The sequence below is a fragment of the Nicotiana tabacum genome, chromosome 20, assembly GCF_000715075.1.
Source record: "Nicotiana tabacum cultivar K326 chromosome 20, ASM71507v2, whole genome shotgun sequence".
Taxonomy (NCBI): domain Eukaryota; kingdom Viridiplantae; phylum Streptophyta; class Magnoliopsida; order Solanales; family Solanaceae; genus Nicotiana; species Nicotiana tabacum.
In genome coordinates this window covers 143,470,244-143,491,880 of record NC_134099.1, presented here as the reverse complement: position 1 = coordinate 143,491,880, position 21,637 = coordinate 143,470,244, and the positions used below count along the sequence as shown (strand labels likewise).

The window sequence follows — 21,637 nt, the reverse complement described above, 5'->3', positions numbered from 1 at the left end:
ATATAGATTCCATACATACAAATATGCTCCTTTTCATCTTTAATTGTATCTTTCCATAAGCCCATATATATATTCCATATTTGCGAATATGAACATGATGTGTGCAACTGTGGCTTTGTTTCATTCTCTTGTCTTTTAGCTTCTTTCCTTCTTTTTCGTAATTTCTTTTTCCTACGAAATTTGTTAGAAAATACGCAAGGATAGGTTATTATTATTCATATTTTATTTTAAAAACTTATTTTTTACATATAAAATTACATGAATAATTTATATCTATCAGTCTCACTTAACTAAAATTGCTTATAGTTATAGTATTACTAAGAAGACTTGGAGCCAAAAAGGTACTCAATGAATAACTTTCTTATCTCATTACGCCAAATATTTTAAATTTAAACTTAAATTTTTTTGTGTATTAACGATATGGGTTCGCAAATAGCTAAAAACCCGGCCACTCACGGTACTTATTCCATTTTAATTTATTAGCAACCAAACACCTTAATTAATTAATTAATAAGAGATGCAACAAAATGGGTCCATATCCAAGTGACGTGTAATACCACCACTCCAAAATGGGTCCTAGCTATTTAAAAGAGCTTAAATCCTTTCGCAATGAAATTAAAATACTATCAGCTGATACATCTACATCAATTGTTAGACCAGGTCCCCGAGCTTGAAACAAATGAACCAACAAAGAAATAAAAAGAATGATTAAATCAATTAGCTTAGAGTGATGTGACAATTTAGACTAATTCTATAATTTATCGTACAAATTAAATGTGAAATAAACCTCTTATAATGTATGCATGCATAAGCCTTGAAAGCTTGGACCACTTGGGAAGCTAAAGGATATTATAATTTAATTAATATTTTGGTAATGTTGTTTCGTCGTATTTAAAGAATATTCCTTTTCGAAACTCCAACTCTTGAAAACACGTACCGCCAAATTGTCACAAGACGCTGTTCATGCAAATAACAAAGAAAAGGAAATAAAAGATAAGACCAAAAAAAAAAAAAGTTTCAAAGGAGTATTAAGATTTCACTTTTGTTGTGAAGCTGTAGAATAATGAAAATAAATAACATGCATACTTAATCCAAAATTTAATTGTCCACCTTAATTAATTTCTCTTTAAATCATCTTAAGATAAAGTTCATGCATTTTATTAAAGAAGAAAACTTTTCAAACCTAATATACTGAACTTCATGTGTTACAGGAGATTCGCTTTTTTATTCTTCTCCATCCAAAATTTCACTATTCTGTTTTCGCAGAAATAAAGAGGATAAGTATATAATCCATTATATAATCCAATCTTCCCCTAATAAATATTACTCTATTAGTTAGATATTCACTTTTCCAGATATATCTTTATTAAATGTATGAGGTAACACAAATTATTCAATTTTTGGATTGCCAAGAATTGTGCTTGACATAGATAGGATCTCTAAACTTTTAATTAGAGGTCTCAGGTTCGACTCTTTAGAATAAAAAAAATCTGGTATGGAGACTTCCCCTATAACGGGCCTTATGTGGAGCAAAATTAGATTACTCGGGGTCCTAATACAGATACCAATCACTTGGTGAGAACCACAATTATAACTATTCAATTTGAAACCAATACTTTAAGGAGTTATTTGGTTATCCCACCTTTCCATAGGGATAAAAATAACACTGTATTGGAAAAAATAAATATTACACGTGAAATTAATTATGTGGCTGACATGGCAAGACATGTGGATCACTAAAAGAGTGACAGTTGGAGAACAGTATTTAAAAAGACGCGAGTCTTAATAGGTACAAGCAAAACGTCTAAGAGACGAGAAGAAAAGGTTGCTCGAGTCTCTTTAGTAATTTGAAGAGGCACCAGTGGAATGAACCAAGACAGTAAAAAGGACAGATTCATTGGTCTTCAGTTAATGAGCATGGATGATTACAAACGTTATAGAATCTTCACGAAACAGTTACGATTACCAATTATAATGTTTCATTAATGTCATTAATGCTCATAATGACTCAATGATGAAAGGAAAAAAATGTTGTGCTTAGAGATGACTATATAAGAAATAGAAATATTATTTGTACGGAGACATTCTGATTATTATTGGAATACAATTATTTTCTTTTGCTTTCTATTGATTACTTTGCTATTTCATATTATAATTTCCTTTCTTATATCAAGAATATTGATTTTCTTGATTATCAGTAACCCGAGTACTTCTAAAAATAGGCTTTGACCGAAATTCCTATTTTTGGGTTAAACAAATTGGTTCTGTTGCTGAGAATCTGATAATCTTTTCACTTTCCAAATCCATTCTTCTGTTAAAAAATCATGTCGAACGTCAACGACAACAACCTACAAAATCAACAACATCAGTTGAATCAGCAAAATCAACAAGGGGATGGAACTCCAGTCCCTTCACCACAAAACTCTCCTCGACAATCTCGAGAAGGGACACCTGATAGATCTGAATCATATATGAATGACCAACATGGGGATGATCAAGCTATCGATGAAGCATTGAAGCAATTAATTGCAGAATAGGTCAACAATGCTCTTCAAGCTTTTGTTAGTGGGTTGCCAACTACGCCACCAACTCTGCCACCAACTCCGCCTCCAAACAATACCGCAACCATAGAGAATCTACGCTCAGGACTCGCTAATTCGAGCAGCGGAGGAACTCCCAGCGAATCTCGCGATGGAGGGTCAGGTATCCCAGCTAATTCTGATTTACAAAGTTTAGTACTAATTTTGCAGAAGTAGCTCAAGGAGTAGAACGATCGCATAGAACAGATACCTGACATTCCACCCATAATCAAAGAAGTGGATATGGACAAATATTCTCAACAACCTTGGAAGCCAAGTGCCGCTCCTTTGCCTATTCCAAAAAAGTTTAACATGCCTAATATCCCAAAGTACGATGGGACAACTGATCCCGAGATCATATAATTGCATTTACAACTGGCGTGAAGGGCAACGACTTAACCAAACAAGGGATTGAATCCGTGCTGGTCAAAAAATTCGGTGAAACACTCACGAAGGGAGCACTAACATGGTATTCTCTTTTACCTAAAAATTCCATTGATTCTTTTGCTGAGCTTGCAGATTCATTTATAAAAGCACACTCGAGAGCTCAAAAAGTTAAAAAAAGGGATGGAAGACATCTTCAAAATAAAACAAGGAGATACGGAACTACTCAGGGAATTCGTAGATAGATTCCAGTGTGAAAGAATGATGTTGTCACGTGTACCCGACAATTGGGCGGCTATGGCATTTGCCAGTAATTTAAATAAAAAAGTTCAGAAGCCACAAAGAGACTCAAAGAAAGCTTACGAGAATTCCCTGCAACAACTTGGAATGATGTTTACAACAGGTATAGCTCGAAGCTGCGGATAGAAGAAGACACTATCACTCAGTCCCGGAGAGATGAAAGAATAAGTTCGAGGCGTCTAAAAACTGGAAAATGGTCCGGTAAGAACATGTACGAACCTTACATGGGACTAGCATGAAGGGATTCACGTTCAAAACAAGAAAACATGAGTTATGATTCCAGATCAAGGGACAGAGATTCGGGTTCGTCGTCTAGGTTCGGAAAGGAGCGAACATGCGAGATATACGAGACAATGACAGAAGTTCAAAAGCAAAGATTGGTGGTTATAGTTTCAATGTTAGCATGTCTGAGTTGGCAGTTGTTTTAAGAAGCATGGGAGATAAAGTGTGGTGGCCAAAGAAAATGAGATCGAACCCAAACAGAAGAAACCTCGATTTCTGGTGCGAGTTTCACAATGATCACGGTCATAAAACAGAAGATTGCAGATTGCTACAAGGTGAAGTAGAGCACTTATTAAAACAAGGTTACTTAACCGAATTATTTAGTGAGAAGGGTAAGCAAGCATATATGAAGAATAGGCAGGAGCCACCAAAACCTCCGTCACCAAAAAGAACAGTTAATGTCATAAGCGGAGGAGAAGAGGTCAATGACATATCATATACAACAACAAAGAAGGTGTCACAAATCATCGTCACCCACGGGAAGCGAGTTCACCAAGTTTTGGAAGAAGACAATATAACATTTGATGATGTAGAGCAGATGGCGTGTTGATCCCACATAATGATGCACTGGTAATATATTTACTTGTACATGATACTAATATAAAACGAGTTTTGATTGATCCAGGTAGCTCTGTAAATATCATTCTTTTAAGAGTAGTAGACGAAATGCAAGCTGATGACAAATAGGTACCCAAAGCACGTACCTTATCTGGATTTGACAACTGAATCGTTGTTACAAAAGGGGAAATAGTGCTTACCACATTCGCAGAAGGAGTAGTCAAAGATATGAAATTTCAAGTGATAGATATGGACATAGCATACAATATGATCCTTGGAAGACCTTGTATTCACGAGATAAATGTTGTTCCATCTACCTTACATCAGGTTATCAAGTTTCCTTCGCAATGGGGAATAAGACAAATCCATGGTGATCAACAGGCTTCTTGAAGCATTAACTTCGTGGCAGATTCAAGCATAAAAAATGACGTTGTAGATGAAAAATAGTAACTACAGAATTCAGTTGAGGATTCAGCAACACAAACCTCAACTGTAGATGGACAAACGGATGTAGACTCAAGGCCTGATACTATTCAAGAGCCAGAAGAGAATGAAAACATCAAAACAACAATTGAGGAACTAGAAGCAGTGTTGTTGTTTGTACATTGGCCGGACAGAAAGTTTACATCGGAACCAACCTGAGTCCAGAGATGAAAAGTAAGTTAATTGAATTTTAAAAGCTAACGTAGATTGCTTTGCTTGGTCGCATTCAGATATGATAGGTATACCACCGAAGGTGATGACCAACAAGGTGAATGAAGATCCAACGTATCCACCTGTCAAATAGAAGAAAATGAAGCAAGTATCCTTCAAAAACCAGGTGATTCAGGATGAGGTACAAAAGCTTTTAACAATCGGGTCTATCCATCAGGTAAAATATCCTAATTGGCTAGCTAATACCGTAGTGGTACCTAAAAAGAATGGTAAGTGGCGAGTTTGTGTTGACTATACTGATTTGAATAAAGCTTGCCCTAAAGATTCTTTTCATTACCGCACATAGATCAACTAATTGATGCTACTGTGGGACATGAACTATTAAGTTTTTTAGACACCTATTCAGGATATAATCAAATAAAAATGGATCCTTCAGTCCAATGGAGACACGAGGTAGTCCTGCAGGCGTCCGTAGTTCTTGGCGTCCCCTCCTATCATATTTCCTTTCTATTTTATCTATTTCTGAGACAGATTCATATTTTCTTGTTCAGACCACTATTTGTAGTATTCGTAGACAGTCCGTGAAATTGTGACAGCAGTTCTGGGTGGAGTTTTATTATGGATTTCGTATTAGTATTAAGTTAAACAATTAAATTCTGCTCTTCTACATTTTGATTTCCGCTGATTTTCTTATATCATTTGGTAAATTGTTAAAGATAAAGGAAAACGTAAAATAATCAGTAACGTTGGCTTGCCTAGCGGGTTCAATGTTAGGCGCCATCACGGTCCCGACGGTAGGAAATTCAGGTCGTGAAAGCTAAGCAAATAAAGACTCAAGAAGTTTTTTATCTTTGCCCGCCTGATTAGAAGAGGCTTTTTCAACCGCTAGTTCCGTTGCCATAACCTTAACCTGTTGCTCTAAGGTACAGTTATCTTCCTCCAAGACCTCCATTTCAAGTTGGAGATTCTCGTACTGCTCTTTCCAATTGTCTACTTCAGTGTGATAATCATTCATCACCTGCTCCTTATGGGCAATCCTTTTCATCATCTCCGTACCGATGAGATTGATCTACATAATGAAAAGAGGAATGTGATACCAAGGAAAGAAAAGTCACATAAAATAAAAAGACAAAGTCTATACCTTTAAAGATGAGTGCACAATATCATTCATCCACGTTAGAGAACCGTGACTTTCCAATTTAGCCTTCTCAACTGGGCCAATCAGTGGTTTCAACCATACGCCAGCTTGGCCAGATTAGTTCAAAAGACTACCATCTGCAGGAATCTCGATGGTAACTTGTTTCATCACTCTACTACTACTAGAATGAACCAATTTCAGCATGGGAACTGTAGTAGTAGGAATAGTTGAGGAAGTCAAAATAGCCACGCGCGGAGCAGCACCAGATACAGGCAACTAAAATTCAATTGGAGCAGATACAGGAAAAGAGGCAAGTTTCCTCAGAAATAAAGCCAAGATTTTTTTAATCAAATCCACGAGAAAAGAGTTGTTCAGTAGGGTCATGGGGTGCTACAGGAGTCTCTTCATCATGACTCACTAAGGTAGCACTCTCGGGCTCAAGCATGGGAATAGAACTAGGAGGGGGAGTAACTTCGTCATCTGAAATGACTCGTCTTCTAGCTTGTGGCTTACGAACCAATGATCCTTCATCTCGTTCCTCTTCCTCTTCAGAGTTCTGTGGCCTATCAACTTTTCTTTTTGACGAGGAACTCAAGATTATCTCTTGAGCCTTTGATAGAGAGCCTTGAAGCGGTAGTTGATTCAACATTTACACCCCGAATGGGAAACCCTAATAAAGAAAATGGGTAATAAGTTCTAAGATAAGAACGAAGGTAAAGAAGAAAGTAAAAGAGAAAGTTACCGTGAGTTTTAACTTTCCATCCGAATCTGTTTGAAAGGTATTTCCAAGACCTTACTTCCGTATGAACAATTGTTAACAATTTTTCTACCCAACCACGGAAATTAGGAATCTACTCAACAGTTCCCATGGTTGCTGAAAGAGAAAAGTAAAACAGTTACGAGAAGTACAAATTCTTCACAAAAAAAAAGACAAAAAAAAGATTAAAAGAAAAACTTACGGGCAAAGTTCCACTTCTCAGGGAAGGGCATGTTTCTTCACCTACTAACCCATTTGTAGGAGAGGCAACGAATCGGGCGTACCAGCCACAATCTTTGTCGTCTTCAGAGCTAACCAAAACTCTCTTACTTCTCGCCATAAGAGTAAAAATCTCATGACGGAATAACTTGAGAGAGTAGAGATAGATTAGATGGTAAAAGGTGAAAGGTAATTGAGCCAGATTTGCCAAATACCTAAGGCATGCCACAACCCTCCATACAATAAGGCCAATCTGTCCTAAACACACATCAAAGAAACGGCAAAATTCAACGATGACTGGGTCAATAGGAGGCCTAAAACCTAATGTGAAGGGATATGTATACACAAAAGAAAAACCAGCTTTAAAGGAAGTGATCCTTTGATTCTTATTGGAGACCAAGATTGGGATATCAAATTTCCAATGACAGTCTCTACGCACAACAGAAATCAAACCCTCAGTAATCTAGGAAGGGTAAACATCAGCACGATCATGAGAAGTCATGGAAGTGACTTGATTCCTAATCGATTCTTTATCAGAATAGAAGGAAAGTTCAGCAGGGATGATCTCATCAATAGAAGGTTCACGAATTGGTTCACTAGAATCTCTATTACTAGCAGAAAATCTATGTGAAAAAAGACCCTAGTTCTAGAAGATGATGGAGGAGTAGAACTAGGTTGATAAGAAGAACCCCGTACAGAAACTGACCCTAAACTACGCAACCTACCACCTCTCCTACTTCTGGTAGGAGCAAGGGGAAGTTCGTCTACAATGAGAACTTTTCGAGGATCAGGTTTTGAAGACGACATAGTTGTATGGAGAAGTAGAGCATATTGAAGAACAGAACGTAGATAAAGAACACTGAAGAAGCTTTTTTCGTGAAAGTAAAGACAAAGGATATATTTATATGCAGAAGCAACCGTCATGCAAAAAAGCTAATGATGGAAACGTCATTATAAAAATTGTCTCTTCGTGATTGACGTAGCCGCAAAAAAACCCTAGAACCCGCTGAAGAGTTGCAGAGCCAATCGATGACCACCACATGTCACATGCATTAAATGGAAGTGACATGTGACGCATTAGTTTAGAAGAGGGTATAATGGTATGTGAGAAACGGCGGCAAAAATTCCCGTTTTAAATGAGATTATGGAATTAATTATGTATAGGACTATCTGTATTGGAAAAAATAAATATTACACATGGAATTAATTATGTGGATGACATGATGTCATGACCCAATTTCCAATCTAGGTCGCGATGGCGCCCAACACCGAAGTTAGGCAAGCCAAACTTAACCAACTAGTGGGTTCCATTTATGTTACCAAAACATTTCCGACATTTACTTAGATTAAATTTAAAACATTCAGTGATAATAAATAGTTTGGGCAAATTTAAAGCTGAAGTAACCAAATGATGTCATAATTAAGTGATTACATCTCAAAAGGATAGTCTACTAATGTGTGTGCCAAGACCTGGTGTCACACGTATATGGGCATCTAGTAGAATATACAAAAGAATACATCTATCATATTGCCTGAAATAGAATAGACAGTAAAAAATAAAAGAGAGACTCCATCATGCTGTTGAACGGCATAGGAAGTGAGCAGCTCACCGTGGAATCTCGGCCAACTATTAAGAATGCGCACCAGACGGGTAGCCAGATGCATCTGTCTCAGATCCTGTATAATTAAGTACATAAGCGTAGTATGAGTACATAAATAATATGTACCCAGTAAGTATCTAGTCTAACCTCGAAGAAGTAGTGATGAGGGGTCGACTTGACACTTACTAGGGCCAATAATATGATAATATAAGGTTCAATATTTCAATTTACAATTTACATGGATAGAAACAAGTTCAAATAAGAAATAATACTGAAAACCTTCTCTTCAATTAATAAATCTAGGCGTTTACTTCTTTTAAAACAAGTGGTCTTTCAAACAATAAATCATATAGATTATAAGAGGTCCGGTCCCATTATCACACAATTTCCGCCGAGGACGTTCGGCCCGATCCAACATAAAAGTAAACTGTGCACTGTCGAGGGTCGAATGGCCCAAATATATCTATATATATATATATATATATATATATATATATATATATATATATATATATATATATATATATATAATTATCAATCTGCCGAGGCGAACGGCCCGCTCCTATGAGAGTAGTGAAAATAATCACCCTGCTCGCGGAATATACTTGCGACGCAGTTACGTATAAATGCAACTCAATTGCTTCTTTAATTCCTTTCAAAATAATTATTTACTTGAAATCCTTGAAAATCATAACCTTCTCAACGAGATTTCAATCAATGTAATTCCATAGTTTATAATCATATAACAATACCCACAAAAGCATGGTGTAAGCCTAGGACTACCGGGACATAACAGGAATAGTAGTCACGCACGGACTCTTGTCACTTCGTGTGCACATGACCCCCCGTCAATCAAATCACGTATTAATTAAGTTTACCTATGGGGAGATTTCCCTCTTACAAGGTTAGAAAAGAGACTTACCTCGCTTCACGATCTACTTTCCGGTCCAAGCTTAAGCCCAAACCCTCAATTTGGTGCCAAGCACTCCAAAACTATCCAAATAGCATAGAAACTAATCCATATATATTTAAAAGTTCATATCCCAACCATTAGAGTGATTCCCTAATCCAAATTACAAGATTCCTAAAATTCATCCCCGGGCCCACGTGCCCGGATTCTGGAAAATTTTTAGGGAAGTTGTTACCCATAACCTAATGATCAAGAATATATGATTTTTACTTCATTCCATAACAAATTTCGTGGTAAAATCTTGTTTTAATCAAAACCCTATGTTTTTACTCAAATCCCATGATTTTTACTAATTTTTGTGTGTTAATCTACCCAAAAATCAAGTATTAGACTCACATTAAGTAGAAATAACTTACCTCACAATGCTAGGTTGAAACACCCTTTTTGAAAGCTCTCAAATCGCCCAAGTGTAGAAGTGAAATGAAATAAATGGCCTAAGTCCCGTATTTAAAAGTTGTGTCTAGGCCTCTGATGTCACAAATGTGACATCAGGTTCGCAAATGCGAAGTCGCAATTGTGACAAAATGATCGCAAATGCGAACTGGGCCTCCCTCTGCCTTGATCGCAAATGCGACAAAAGGGTCGCAAATGTGGACCCTGCTGGGTTCGCAAATGTGGACAAAACATCGTAAATGCGACCATTGCCCCAGCCAGGCTTCATCGCAAATGCGGTGCTTTCTTCGCAAATGCGAGGTTCGCAAATGCGAACATTTTCTCACATTTGCGAGACCGACAACTTTGCCTAGAAACACCAGAAAACTAGGGTGTTTTTCACTCTCAACCCACGTCCGAAACTCACCCGAGCCCTCGAGGATCCATTCCGAATACTCACACAAGTCCAACAACATCGTACAAACTTGATTGAGCAATCAAATCGCCGAAATAACATCTAAAACTACAGATTTAACACCAAAACGCATAAAATCCTTAAGAATATTAAAAATTCCTATTTTTACAACCGGACGTCCGAATCACGTCAAATCAGTCCCGTTTCTCACCAAATTTCACAAACATTACATAAATATTATATTGGACCTATATCGGGCTCTGAAACTAACATACGGGCTCGATACCAACATGGTCAAATATTATTCAATTTCTTTAAATCCTTAGATTTCCAGTTTAACAATTTTTAGCAAAAATTTATTACTCGGGCTAGAAACCTCGGAATTCGATTACGGGTACACGCCCAAGTCCCATATTTTCCTACGGACCCTTCGGGATCGTCAAAATACGAGTCTAAGTCCGTTTATTAGAAATATTGACCGAAGTCAAACTTGACCTTTTTAAGCCAACCTTAAGGGATCAAGTGTTCCGGTTTCCATCTAAACTCTTCCAAATTCCAAACCAACCATCCCCGCAAGTCATAAATCAGTTAAAGCAAGTACAGAAAGTCTTATTTAGGGGAATGAGATTCTAGAAAGCAAAACAACCAGTCGGGTCGTTACACATGGCAAGACATGTAAATAACTAAAAGAGTGACAGTTGGAAAAGAGTATTTAAAAAGACGTGAGTCTTAATAGGTACGAGCAAAACGTCTAAGAGACGAGAAGAAACGGATGCTTGAGTCTCTTTAGTAATTTAAAGAGGCACCAGTGGAATGAACCAAGACAATAAAAAGGACCGGTTCATTAGTCTTCAATTAATGAGCATGGATGATTACAAACGTTATAGAATCTTCACGAAACAGTTATGATTACCAATTATAACATTTAATTAATGTCATTAATGCTCATAATGACTCGATCATAAATGGGAAAAGACGGTGTACTGAGAGATGATTATATAAGGAATAGAAATATCATTTGTATGGACATGTTCTGATTATTATTGGAATACAATCATTTACTTTTGCTTTCTATTGATTATTTTGCTATTTCATATTATAATTTCCTTTCTTATGGCAAGAATATTGATTTTCTTGATTATCAATAACCCGAGTACTTCTAAAAATAGGCTTTGACCGAAATTCCTATTTTTTGGTTAAACAAACACTATAATCCAGGATAAGTAATCTCGAAATTAGTTATACAATGATTTTATCCCAACCAAACGTAGGATAAACTTATCTCAAATTTAATTTTGGAATTAATTTTGAGACTTGGGCATCGGGGCTAAAACTTCATGAACCAACTTCACTCGTTTTTGTATATGTATATATATGTGCGTGCACCGGTGAGGAGGTGTGAGCGACTGGCTGTGGTGGGCACGAGAAGAGGTAGAGGGCGACCTAAGAAGTATTGGGGAGAGGTGATCAGGCAGGACATGGCGTGACTTAGGATTACTGAGGACATGGCCCTTGACAGGGAATTGTGGAGGTCGAGCATTAAGGTTTTAGGTTAGGGGGAAGTTGTGAATATTTCTACGGTGCACCAGAGTGAGACTAGCCAGTTAGGATTTAGTTCTAGGATGCTAGTGGTTATCTACTGATGTAGGGCTTTATCTGCTAGTTATTATTGTACTTTGCATTTATTTCCTATTTCTTATATTGCTGTTATTTTATTATGATTCTATTGATGGTACTAATATATCGTCTCTTGTTGCCTTCTTGAGCCGAGGGTCTCCTGGAAACAACCTCTTTGCCCCTCGAGATAGGGGTAAGGTCTACGTACATATTACCTTCCCAGACCCCACTTGTGGGATTACACTGCGCCGTTGTTGTGTATATATATGTGTGTGTGCTTATGATTGTTTTTGACTTAGAAAGAGAAAGAAACCTTAGTAATTAAAACTTGCGACTTTTCCTAAGGGAAAATAAGAAAAGAAATCATGGCTTCCCAAGTAGAACCAAAGCTTCCCATTATTGAGTTCACTGATGAAAACTTGAGCAGTGGCACAACCTCTTGGATATCAACATCCCAGGAAATCCGACGTGCACTGGAAGAGTATGGCTGCTTTGCGGCAGTGTACAAGAAAGTGTCACCGGAGCTCCGGGAAGCCATGTTCAATCACTGTAAGGAGTTGTTCCAGCTCCCTTTAGAAGCTAAACTCCAAAATACTTCTGATGTTTTGGGGTTTGGATATGGTGGAAATTTCCCTAACATGCCTCTAGCTGAATACTTTGGCATTGAAAATGGTGGCACTCTTGGCTCAACCAAGAATTTCGCTAAGCAGATGTGGCCTAATGGCAACGTCGATAAATTTTGGTAATTATATTACACAATTAGCCGGCCATATATTTAATGCTTACTTTTTTCTAGTCATATACATAAACTATACATTGATTATACACAATTATACACATATAATATATAAATTATGCATATATTATATCTGTGGACGGTTATGTGGGTTAATTCTTCAATTATTTTTACTCCCTCCATTTTACTTTATATTAATTTATATGGGGGGAGGGGGGAGGGGGGTGTATTTGACCGGAGTTTAGAAAGAACAAAAAAAACATTTTGGAATTTGGGGCATACCGAAAATATCCTTAGAGCTGATGTTGTTAAGGAATATGTTATTAAGAATAGAGTTTAAATTACATACAATCAAGGGTCGAGTAAAATATTAAGTATGTATTCGAACGAATATTAAATAATTTTTGCTGAGATCATATATTTATAATAGTAAATTTATTAAATATATATTACGAACTCAGTAACTAAAATGAACTATAAATTTTAAAAAAAAGTTAAAATCCCAAAATTCAAATTCTAATATAATGGTTTAATTATAAGTTTAAAACTAATTGCTAGATCGACTTTGGTAACCTACAAGATGGAATAAGCTCTTTTAGTAAATTCTTTTAATTTTCTTATAGTAAATAATTAATTACTACAGTAGTAATTTTATTGTTGGTTATGTTGTCTTTTTGCTTTTGCAGTGAAGAAACGATTTCATACTCTAAATTAATTGTTGAACTGGACGATGCGGTGATTCAAATGATATTGGGAAGCTATGGCTTAGAGAAATATTATGACCCTCTAAAAAATTCGTATATGTATTTAATGAGATTCATTAAATATCGAAGCCCGAAAATAGATGAAATAAACATAGGTCATCTACCTCATAGAGATAAGTCATTTATGGGGATCATCGACACTAATCAAGTAGGAGGTTTGGAGATGCAAACAAGAGATGGAAATTGGATGACTTTCAATCCCTCCTCTTATAAAACTGTCGTATTCATAGCTGGTGAGCCTTTCACGGTAAGATATTTACTTTATTTATGTCCGACTTATGTTTAATATGACAAAAATAAAAATAAAAATTTGGGTAATTATTTTCAGGAGAAAATTATTTTTTGATGTGATGGAAGTCATTTTTCAAGAGAAACATGACTTTTCTCTGCACTTATGAGCGGGAATCATTTTAGTTAAAACTAACTTATATTGGCAATCCAACAACTATAGGCATTATAATTGAGTTTTTATTGTTCAAAATTTTCATCGAAACACTCTTATTTGCTAATAATATTATTAATCCTTGCTCCCATAATTTCATTTTAAGTGACACGAATTTCGAGTCAGATGCATTTTCTTTGATCGAATTCTATATAAATCTTCCGTAATTGAAACATGCAATAAGATGCTCTACAATGGAGGAAGGTTCTAGAGGAAAGGAAGAAGAAGATTTCTCATTTATGTGTCTCTAACATATAAGTATATTGTTCTTATATAGAACAGTGTTAACTACCCTTTTAACCGACTAATTATAACTTTTTCTAATTACAAATTGACCCCTACAATTTATCTATATCACAACACTCCCCCTCAAGCTGGAGGGTGGAATACATCGAGCTCTCCTAGCTTGTCCAAGAGTAACTTGTGCTGGGCTGCTGCAAGTCCTTTTGTCATTAGATTTGCCATATGTTGCTTTGTGGGAATGTAGTTAGTGGTGACCATTCCTTCCTTGATCTTTTCCCTTAAAAAATGATAGTCGATTTCTATGTGCTTTGTTCTTTCGTGAAAAATCGGATTTGCTGCAATTTGTAATGCTGCCTTACTGTCATAATGTAGATGTATAGGTTCCTTCACTTTGTTTCCCAATTCTTCCAACAGACCCTTCATCCATATGAGCTCTACTATAGCTATTGCCATGCTTCTGTATTCTGCTTCTGCAGAGCTTCTACTAACAGTTTGTTGTTTCTTGGATTTTTAGGACAGTAGAGAATCACCCAGTTTCACCACATAACCTGTCACTGACCTCCTAGTGTTTGGGCAGGTTGCTCAATCTGAGTCACAGTATGCTGTGAGCTCATCACTGGCTTCACCTTTTAGTAAAATTCCCAGACCTGGCCTTCCTTTAACATATTTGACAACCTTTAGAGCTGCTTCCATATGTGACTCTTTAGGATGTTGCATGAACTGGCTCAATACTTGGATAGCAAAGGATATGCCTGGCCTTGTGATTGTCAAATACAATAGCTTGCCAATTAATTTTTGATAGCTGCCTGCTTCCTGCAACTCTGCATCATTGATGTTTCCAGCATGCTTGTCATATTCAACTGTGGTAAGCTTGTGATTTTGTTCCATTAGTGTGGATACTGGCTTGCAAACACTTAGTCCAACTTCTGAGATCAGTTGCAAGGCATATTTTCTCTGATTGAGTAAAATGTTTTTGTTGGATCTCATCACTTCAATTCCCAGAAAGTATCTGAGTTCTCCTAAGTTTTTCATCTTAAAATTGCTGTGTAGAGTCTCCTTTGCTTCCTGAATCAAACTACTATTACTTCCTGATATTAGAAAATCATCCACATATACCAATACAATAACAATATTTGCCTTATCCCTTTTGGTGAATAGTGAATAATCATAGGGGCTTTGAGTGAAACCAGCTTGTAATAGTGCATGTGTTAACTTGATGTTCCATTGCCTCAAGGCTTGCTTGAGGCCACGGAGGAATTTAAGCAGTCTACATACTTTAGACTCTCCCTGACTGTGAAATCCCTGAGGTAGCTACATGTAGACTTCTTCACATAGGCCCCCTTGTAGGAATGCATTATTGACATCCATTTGAAAAAGAGGCCAGCCTTTAGATGCTGCAACAACAATGACAATTCAGACAGTCGCCATTTTAGCAACAGGAGAAAAGGTTTCATGATAATCTAAGCCTTCCTATTATGTGTATCCATTGGCTACCATTCGATCTTTAAACCTTTCAACCTCACTATTGGCTTTATACTTGATTTTGTACACCCATTTGGATCCAATGTCCTGTTTATTTGGTGGAAGATTGACAATCTTCCATGTATGATTATTTTCTAAAGCTTTAATTTCCTGTTGCATAGCAAGTACTTAGTCTGGATCTGCTGATGCTTCCTTGTATGAAGTAGGCTCCACTGAAGTAGAAAAAGCTTGAAAATATGTCTGATATGCAGTTGAAAGTTGAGTATAAGATAGATGATTGGACATAGGATATATCTATGGCTTGGTAGTTTAGTGGTGACCTAGTCTTTGAGCCAGAGTGGTTGCTTGGTTTGTCTGTGAGGTTTGGTGTTTTCAACAATTGGAGCTGGTGGAGGTATGGTAGTATGGGAAGGTGAGTTGATCAACATGTCATTTTGGGGAGCTGGTTCCTCCACCTGGGAAGCTGGTTCCTCCACTTGTTGAAAAGCATTTTGGCCTTCACTAACAGCAACATTCTCAGAACCTTCTAATGTTACTTCAGGCTCTGTCAAGATGGGTGTAAAAGTGGCTTTCTCATCTTGTGAGGTAGATGGTGTATGCCGGGAAGGTGGATTGAGATCAAAAACAGGCTCAACAGATGTTGAAAACAATGTTTCTTCATCATGGTTGTTACAAGTCTGTTTGAAAGGGAAAATATACTTCTGAAACTTGACATCCCTGCTAACAAAGACCACATGAGTATCAAGATCATATAGTCTATAACTTTTTTGTGTCTCAGAATATCCAATGAACAATTCTCTCTTTGCTCTGGGAGAAAACTTGTCTCCTTTAGGAAGACTGCAAGCAAAACTTTGACATCCAAACACTCTCAAATGATCTAAGATAGCTAGCTTCCCATAGAGCATAACATATGGTGTCCTACCTTACAGCACTGGTGTTGGGAGTCTATTGATTAAGTATACAGTAGTCCTAACTCATTCACCCCAGAATTTCAAAGGTACTCCATTGTGGAATTTCAGTGCCCTAACAATATCTAGAATGTGCCTATGTTTTCTCTCAACTATGCCATTTTGTTAAGGAGTATATGGGCAACTACTTCATGTATGATACCATTTTCAGCCAACAATTCATTACACTTGGCATTGAAAAATTTTGTACCATTATATGATCTCAGGGTCTTGGTTCCAATGTCAAATTGTGTCTTTATTATTGCAATAAAATTCTTCAATACAACACACACTTCACACTTAGATTGTATCAAGCATACCCATGTGTATCTAGTAAAATAATCAACCATAGTCACAAAGTAATACTTTCTATCATAAGTAGGTGTCTTGTAAGGACCCCATACATCTAAATGAACCAGCTGGAAAACTACTTTAGACTTGGTTACACTGTTAGAAAACTACAATCTACTCTGTTTAGCTAGAGGACAAACACTACAATTTCTTGATTGTCCTGCACATATCTTGTCTTGTAGAGATGATATATGTTGTATAGAATTCCATGATGCATGCCTCAGTCTGTAGTGCCAAAGTTGTATTTGCTCTTCTTTTATTACTGCTCCTATTGTTATGACTGCTGCTTGTGCATATTCCTTTAGTATGTATAGAGCATCAGATTCTCTATCAATCTCCAATACCTTGCCACTGTAAAGTCCCTGCAACACACAAAAATCAGGGAAGAACTTCACTGTGCAAGTGAGGTCTCTAGTGAGTTTGCTATTGACAGCAAATTAAACTTGAAATCTGGCACATGCAGTACATCCTTTATACTTTGCCTCCTAAAATAGTAGCATTTCCAGTATGCATTATCTCTGCCTTATTTCATGTTGGCAATTGAACTCTCTGTCCTCCAAATTGTCTTATATCACTCATTATATTCTTATCATGAGCAATATGATGAGTTACCCCAGAGTCTACTATCCAACTAGTTAGAGGAATATTGGACAGTAAAATCATAATACCTGTCATGTTTGTGGAGCATTCTTCACCTCCTTTCTTGTTCAGAAGCCCTATAAGCTGCCGATACAGTTCCTCAGTGAGGAAATGGCCTTGTGACTGAGTGTTTGTCCCTCCTGTTTCTTCAGTTCTTGTAGCATTGGCAAAAGATCTATTTCCTCCTAGCTGAGGTTTCTTTTTGCTTTTAAAGTCAGCTGGATAGCCAACAATTTTGTAACAGTTCTACTTCAAATGTCCATTGTAGCCACAATGCTCACAAATCAGTCCAAACTTCTTAGGCTTAAAAACATGTCCCTTTCATGCAAGCATAGTTAATGGATCTCTATTTGTGTCAACTACACCTAGTGTACGTTGACTCTTCTCCTGTGTCACTATGACATAAGCTTCTTTTACAGTCACAACTGGTCTTTTGAGAAGAACATTGCTTCTTACATTGCTGTAGCTCTCATTTTGGCCCATGAGAAATGTCAAAAGTCTCTAATTTCTCAGATGTTCTACTGAAGACCTTGATTCTTCACAATCACATGAATGCAGAGGTACCACTACATCTAATTCACTCCATAGATCTGACATCTTTGTATAGTAAGTAGTCATAGAATCAGTGCCTTGTTTAAGGCTAGCAATCTCTGACCTGAGATGATATATTCTAGTCAAACTACATCTATCAAATTTCTCCTTAAAATCACTCCATACTTTCCTAGCACTAGGTGCAAAAACTATGCTTGGCATCAATTCATTAGAGACTGTGCTTCCTATCCACGATAGTACAATCGCATCATATTTTTTCCATTGTGCTACTAATTCTCCTCTATATGAACTTTTAACATATGTTCCATCTACAAATTTAAGCTTGCCTTTTCCCATAAGTGCTAGTTTCATTGTCCTACTCCATAGAGCATAATTCTCTGGCCCTGTGAGTTTAATTGGAACTAAAACTAGATCTGGTGCATCTGCTGCTTGAAGAATAGAGGATGATTATGTTCGAGTGAGGTTACCTCATTTCCTGCCATGGCGATCTAAAATTCTGCTTCGTCTCCGGTGAATTTCTTCAACCTTCAGCTGACTCGTCCGAACCTCTCGTCGGAGCTAACATCCTCAGTCTCACTGCTTTGATACTATGTCAATTTACACAAATTCTATGTAAATCTTCAGTAGTTGAAACATGCAATGAGATGCTCTACAATGGAGGAAGGTTCTAGAAGAAAGGAAGAAGAAGATTTTTCATTTCTGTGTCTCTAACATATGAGTACATTGTTCTTATATAGAACAGTGTTAACTACCTTTTTAACCGACTAATTATAACTTTTTCTAATTACAAATTGATCCCTACAATTTATCTATATCACAACATAGAGAGAGAAAGAGATATTTAATGTATAATATCTTTATACAACAACAACATACCCAGTAAGTATAATATCTTTATACATTAAATATAAAGATATTTTTGTTTTTCTACGGAATCCTTATTTTCACTCTATATTTTGCCGCTAGATTGTTTGGTTGGGTGGCGGTTGCTTTCATCATGGATTTCCTTGGAAATTGTACAATTTTCCATTCTTTATTAGATGGAGCGGGTAGCTTCAAAGAATGAATGTCTGTAGGGTTTTGAGTTTGGGACTGGTTCAACGGAGATAATTCTGGGGGAGAGTTTTGTTGGAGTTTGTAAGAATATGCCCTTTGGTTATGGCAAGTCGACCACAGTTAATGCAGAGCATGTTTAATCCTTCGTAAAGGATAGTTTGCTTATGGGATACCTATAAAGAGGTGAGTTTTTAACGGTTGATCTAAAGGTACCTCAACACAGAGCCTTGCATATCTTCCTCGTGTTGTTGTAGAGGTGCATGTATCAACTGTAAGTAATTTTTCTATTTTATTTCCTAGTTTTCTCAGTATCTCAAGGTCATAAAATTCTATAGGTAATTCTTGGGGACGCAACCATATGGCGGAGTATGTGATTTTTCGTTTCGGAAGCCATAAATTTTGGTTCTCATTGACGGACGGAGAGAATATGGTTTAAAACAAACCAAGGTCCATCCTGCAAAGCATGAAGCTTGTTTTCCTCCTTTTGGAATTTGAGAAGGAAAAAATCAGATCCTAGATCTATTAGTGGAAGATTTTCAATCGGTTTCCATTGTGCATAAATTTTTTGGCGAAGAAATTGGTGTCCAACCTTTCGACTAAAAACCTTGATAATAACTGCATGTTTCCATGGAGCATAAAGTCTATTTTTTTTTTCTTCAAGTGATAGTGGAATGAAATTTAAAGGGTCAGTAGATGCCTCCGTTTCATCTAGGATATCGAGGCTAGGGTTTAGTGAGTAAGTTTGATTGGTATGGGAAAGTGTACTATTGTGAGAGAGAAGTATGGTAAGGTATGATTTATTGGTGAAATTTTCTGGTTGTGTTTGAGAATCAGGGGAATCTATGTTCATGGTGGTGGTGTTGAAGATGAAGATTCATATGGTCGAGGGTTCATAGTAAAGAGAGTTTTCTTAGATGTTTTTTTTTAGGAAAAAAGAACCTTATTTTGTTGCCGCCAGATTGTACTTGCAAAACCCAACCATTATTTTGCCCATCTCCACCACCGCAGCAACTTATCAACTTTCTTTATTATCTTTTCCTCTTCTTCCACCATATCCCCATACTATCCATCTAATCAAACAAAATTTCCACTCTTTGCCAACATTAATTTTCTTCCATTAAACTCTTTTATTAGAAGTAGACCCTTATGTATTACTAAATTGAGATACACTTATTAGGGGTATTTTCGAGAAATTAATTATGCATACAATGCTAACCTACTATAATTATGTAGTGCCTTAAGCAAAATTATATATATATATATATATATATATATATATATATATATATATATATATATATATATAAATAAATTTAGTTATTGTGACTTATAATACTTTTAACTAGTCTAGAGTAACGATTGGAGGGAGGAAAAATATTTTTGACTCTCTCTCTCTCTCTCTCTCTCTATATATATATATATATTTAAAATTTGAACCCATAATTTTAACAATATATTGGATTAAGTTATAAGAACCTAAATATTGAACTCATCAAAATTTAAATCGTACATTTTCAATATATACACACTTTCTCGAAAAATATTTTCCATTCACCGATCAAAATAAATTAAAACAAAACCATTTTCTTAGTTAGAATTTACAAATGACAGGCATGGAGCAATGGTAGGGTATATGCACCAATGCATCGAGTGATTATGAAAGGAACTGAGGATAAATATTCGCTCGCGTTATTCTCATTTATGCGTGGGACAGTGAAAATACCAGAGGAGCTAATTGATGAAGAAAACCCACAATATTTCAAGTCATTTGATCACTTTGAATATCTGAAATACTGTGCAACAGATGGCTGGAAAGAGAAAAATCCCATTAAAGCCTATTGTGGTGTTTGAGCCATTACACATGCATACTTGAATATTTTCTTGTAATTTCACGTTTTTTGCTGCGTGCCTTCTATATTCAGCTTTGCTGAACTATGTAAAAATGTGTTGGAAAAAAAAAATACGTTAAAATGTTAATGGGTAGTAAAATGATAATTACTACTATCATGTATCATGTACCAGTAGTATCTAATATGCAATAAAATTACAATTTGTGATTTGTTCTTTCTGTTCATTTTCTTTTACGTTTTCTTTAGCTATTTACCTTTCTGTTATTTGTTATACTTTTTGTTACGTATATTGAATAACACGGTTGAACCACCAAGGATGTGGTGCAGCGGATAAGGCTGCTCTTCCCTTAACCAGAGATTTCGGGTTCGAGCCCTGGGTATGAAAAAATCCTTGGCAGGAAGCGCTTTCTTCCGAATGGGGTCATACATGGCGTGAATCTGAATATAGTCGGGCTCCAATACGCATACCAAACATCGGATGGAAAACCAAAAAAAAAAATAACACTGTTTGAAGAGTATCCTAGCAAAGCAAAAAACAATTCTAACTAACATGAAGCAACAAAATTGCTTATCAGGAGTAACTAGTTTTCAGGTAATTGGAATTTGGAATTCATTTTCTCGACCAGCCACTGGAAATTTCTCAAATTGTGCATAACTTACAAATACTGTTTGAGGCTTGCACATCATAAATAAAAAGTTCACTTTTCTATGTTATTATTCATCTCATAA

General features: G+C 36.4%; 1 protein-coding gene across 1 annotated transcript; it reads left to right on the top strand.

The window, feature by feature from the left end:
• The first annotated feature begins 12,138 nt into the window (after positions 1 to 12,138).
• LOC107779161 (deoxypodophyllotoxin synthase-like) lies at positions 12,139 to 21,117 on the top strand. The gene is made up of 3 exons (XM_016599520.2): positions 12,139 to 12,588; positions 13,269 to 13,593; positions 20,670 to 21,117. The coding sequence occupies exons 1-3, from the start codon at positions 12,212 to 12,214 to the stop codon at positions 20,907 to 20,909; spliced, it is 942 nt and encodes a 313-aa protein (XP_016455006.1). The 5' UTR covers positions 12,139 to 12,211; the 3' UTR covers positions 20,910 to 21,117.
• The last annotated feature ends 520 nt before the right edge of the window (positions 21,118 to 21,637 follow it).

Excerpts from the sequence above, each read along its gene's own strand:
- LOC107779161 (XM_016599520.2), top strand. The coding sequence starts at position 12,212 with ATGGCTTCCCAAGTAGAACCAAAGCTTCCCATTATTGAGTTCACTGAT. Across the intron at positions 12,589-13,268 it reads GGCAACGTCGATAAATTTTG|TGAAGAAACGATTTCATACT; the intron begins GTAATTATATTA and ends TTGCTTTTGCAG. Across the intron at positions 13,594-20,669 it reads TAGCTGGTGAGCCTTTCACG|GCATGGAGCAATGGTAGGGT; the intron begins GTAAGATATTTA and ends TACAAATGACAG.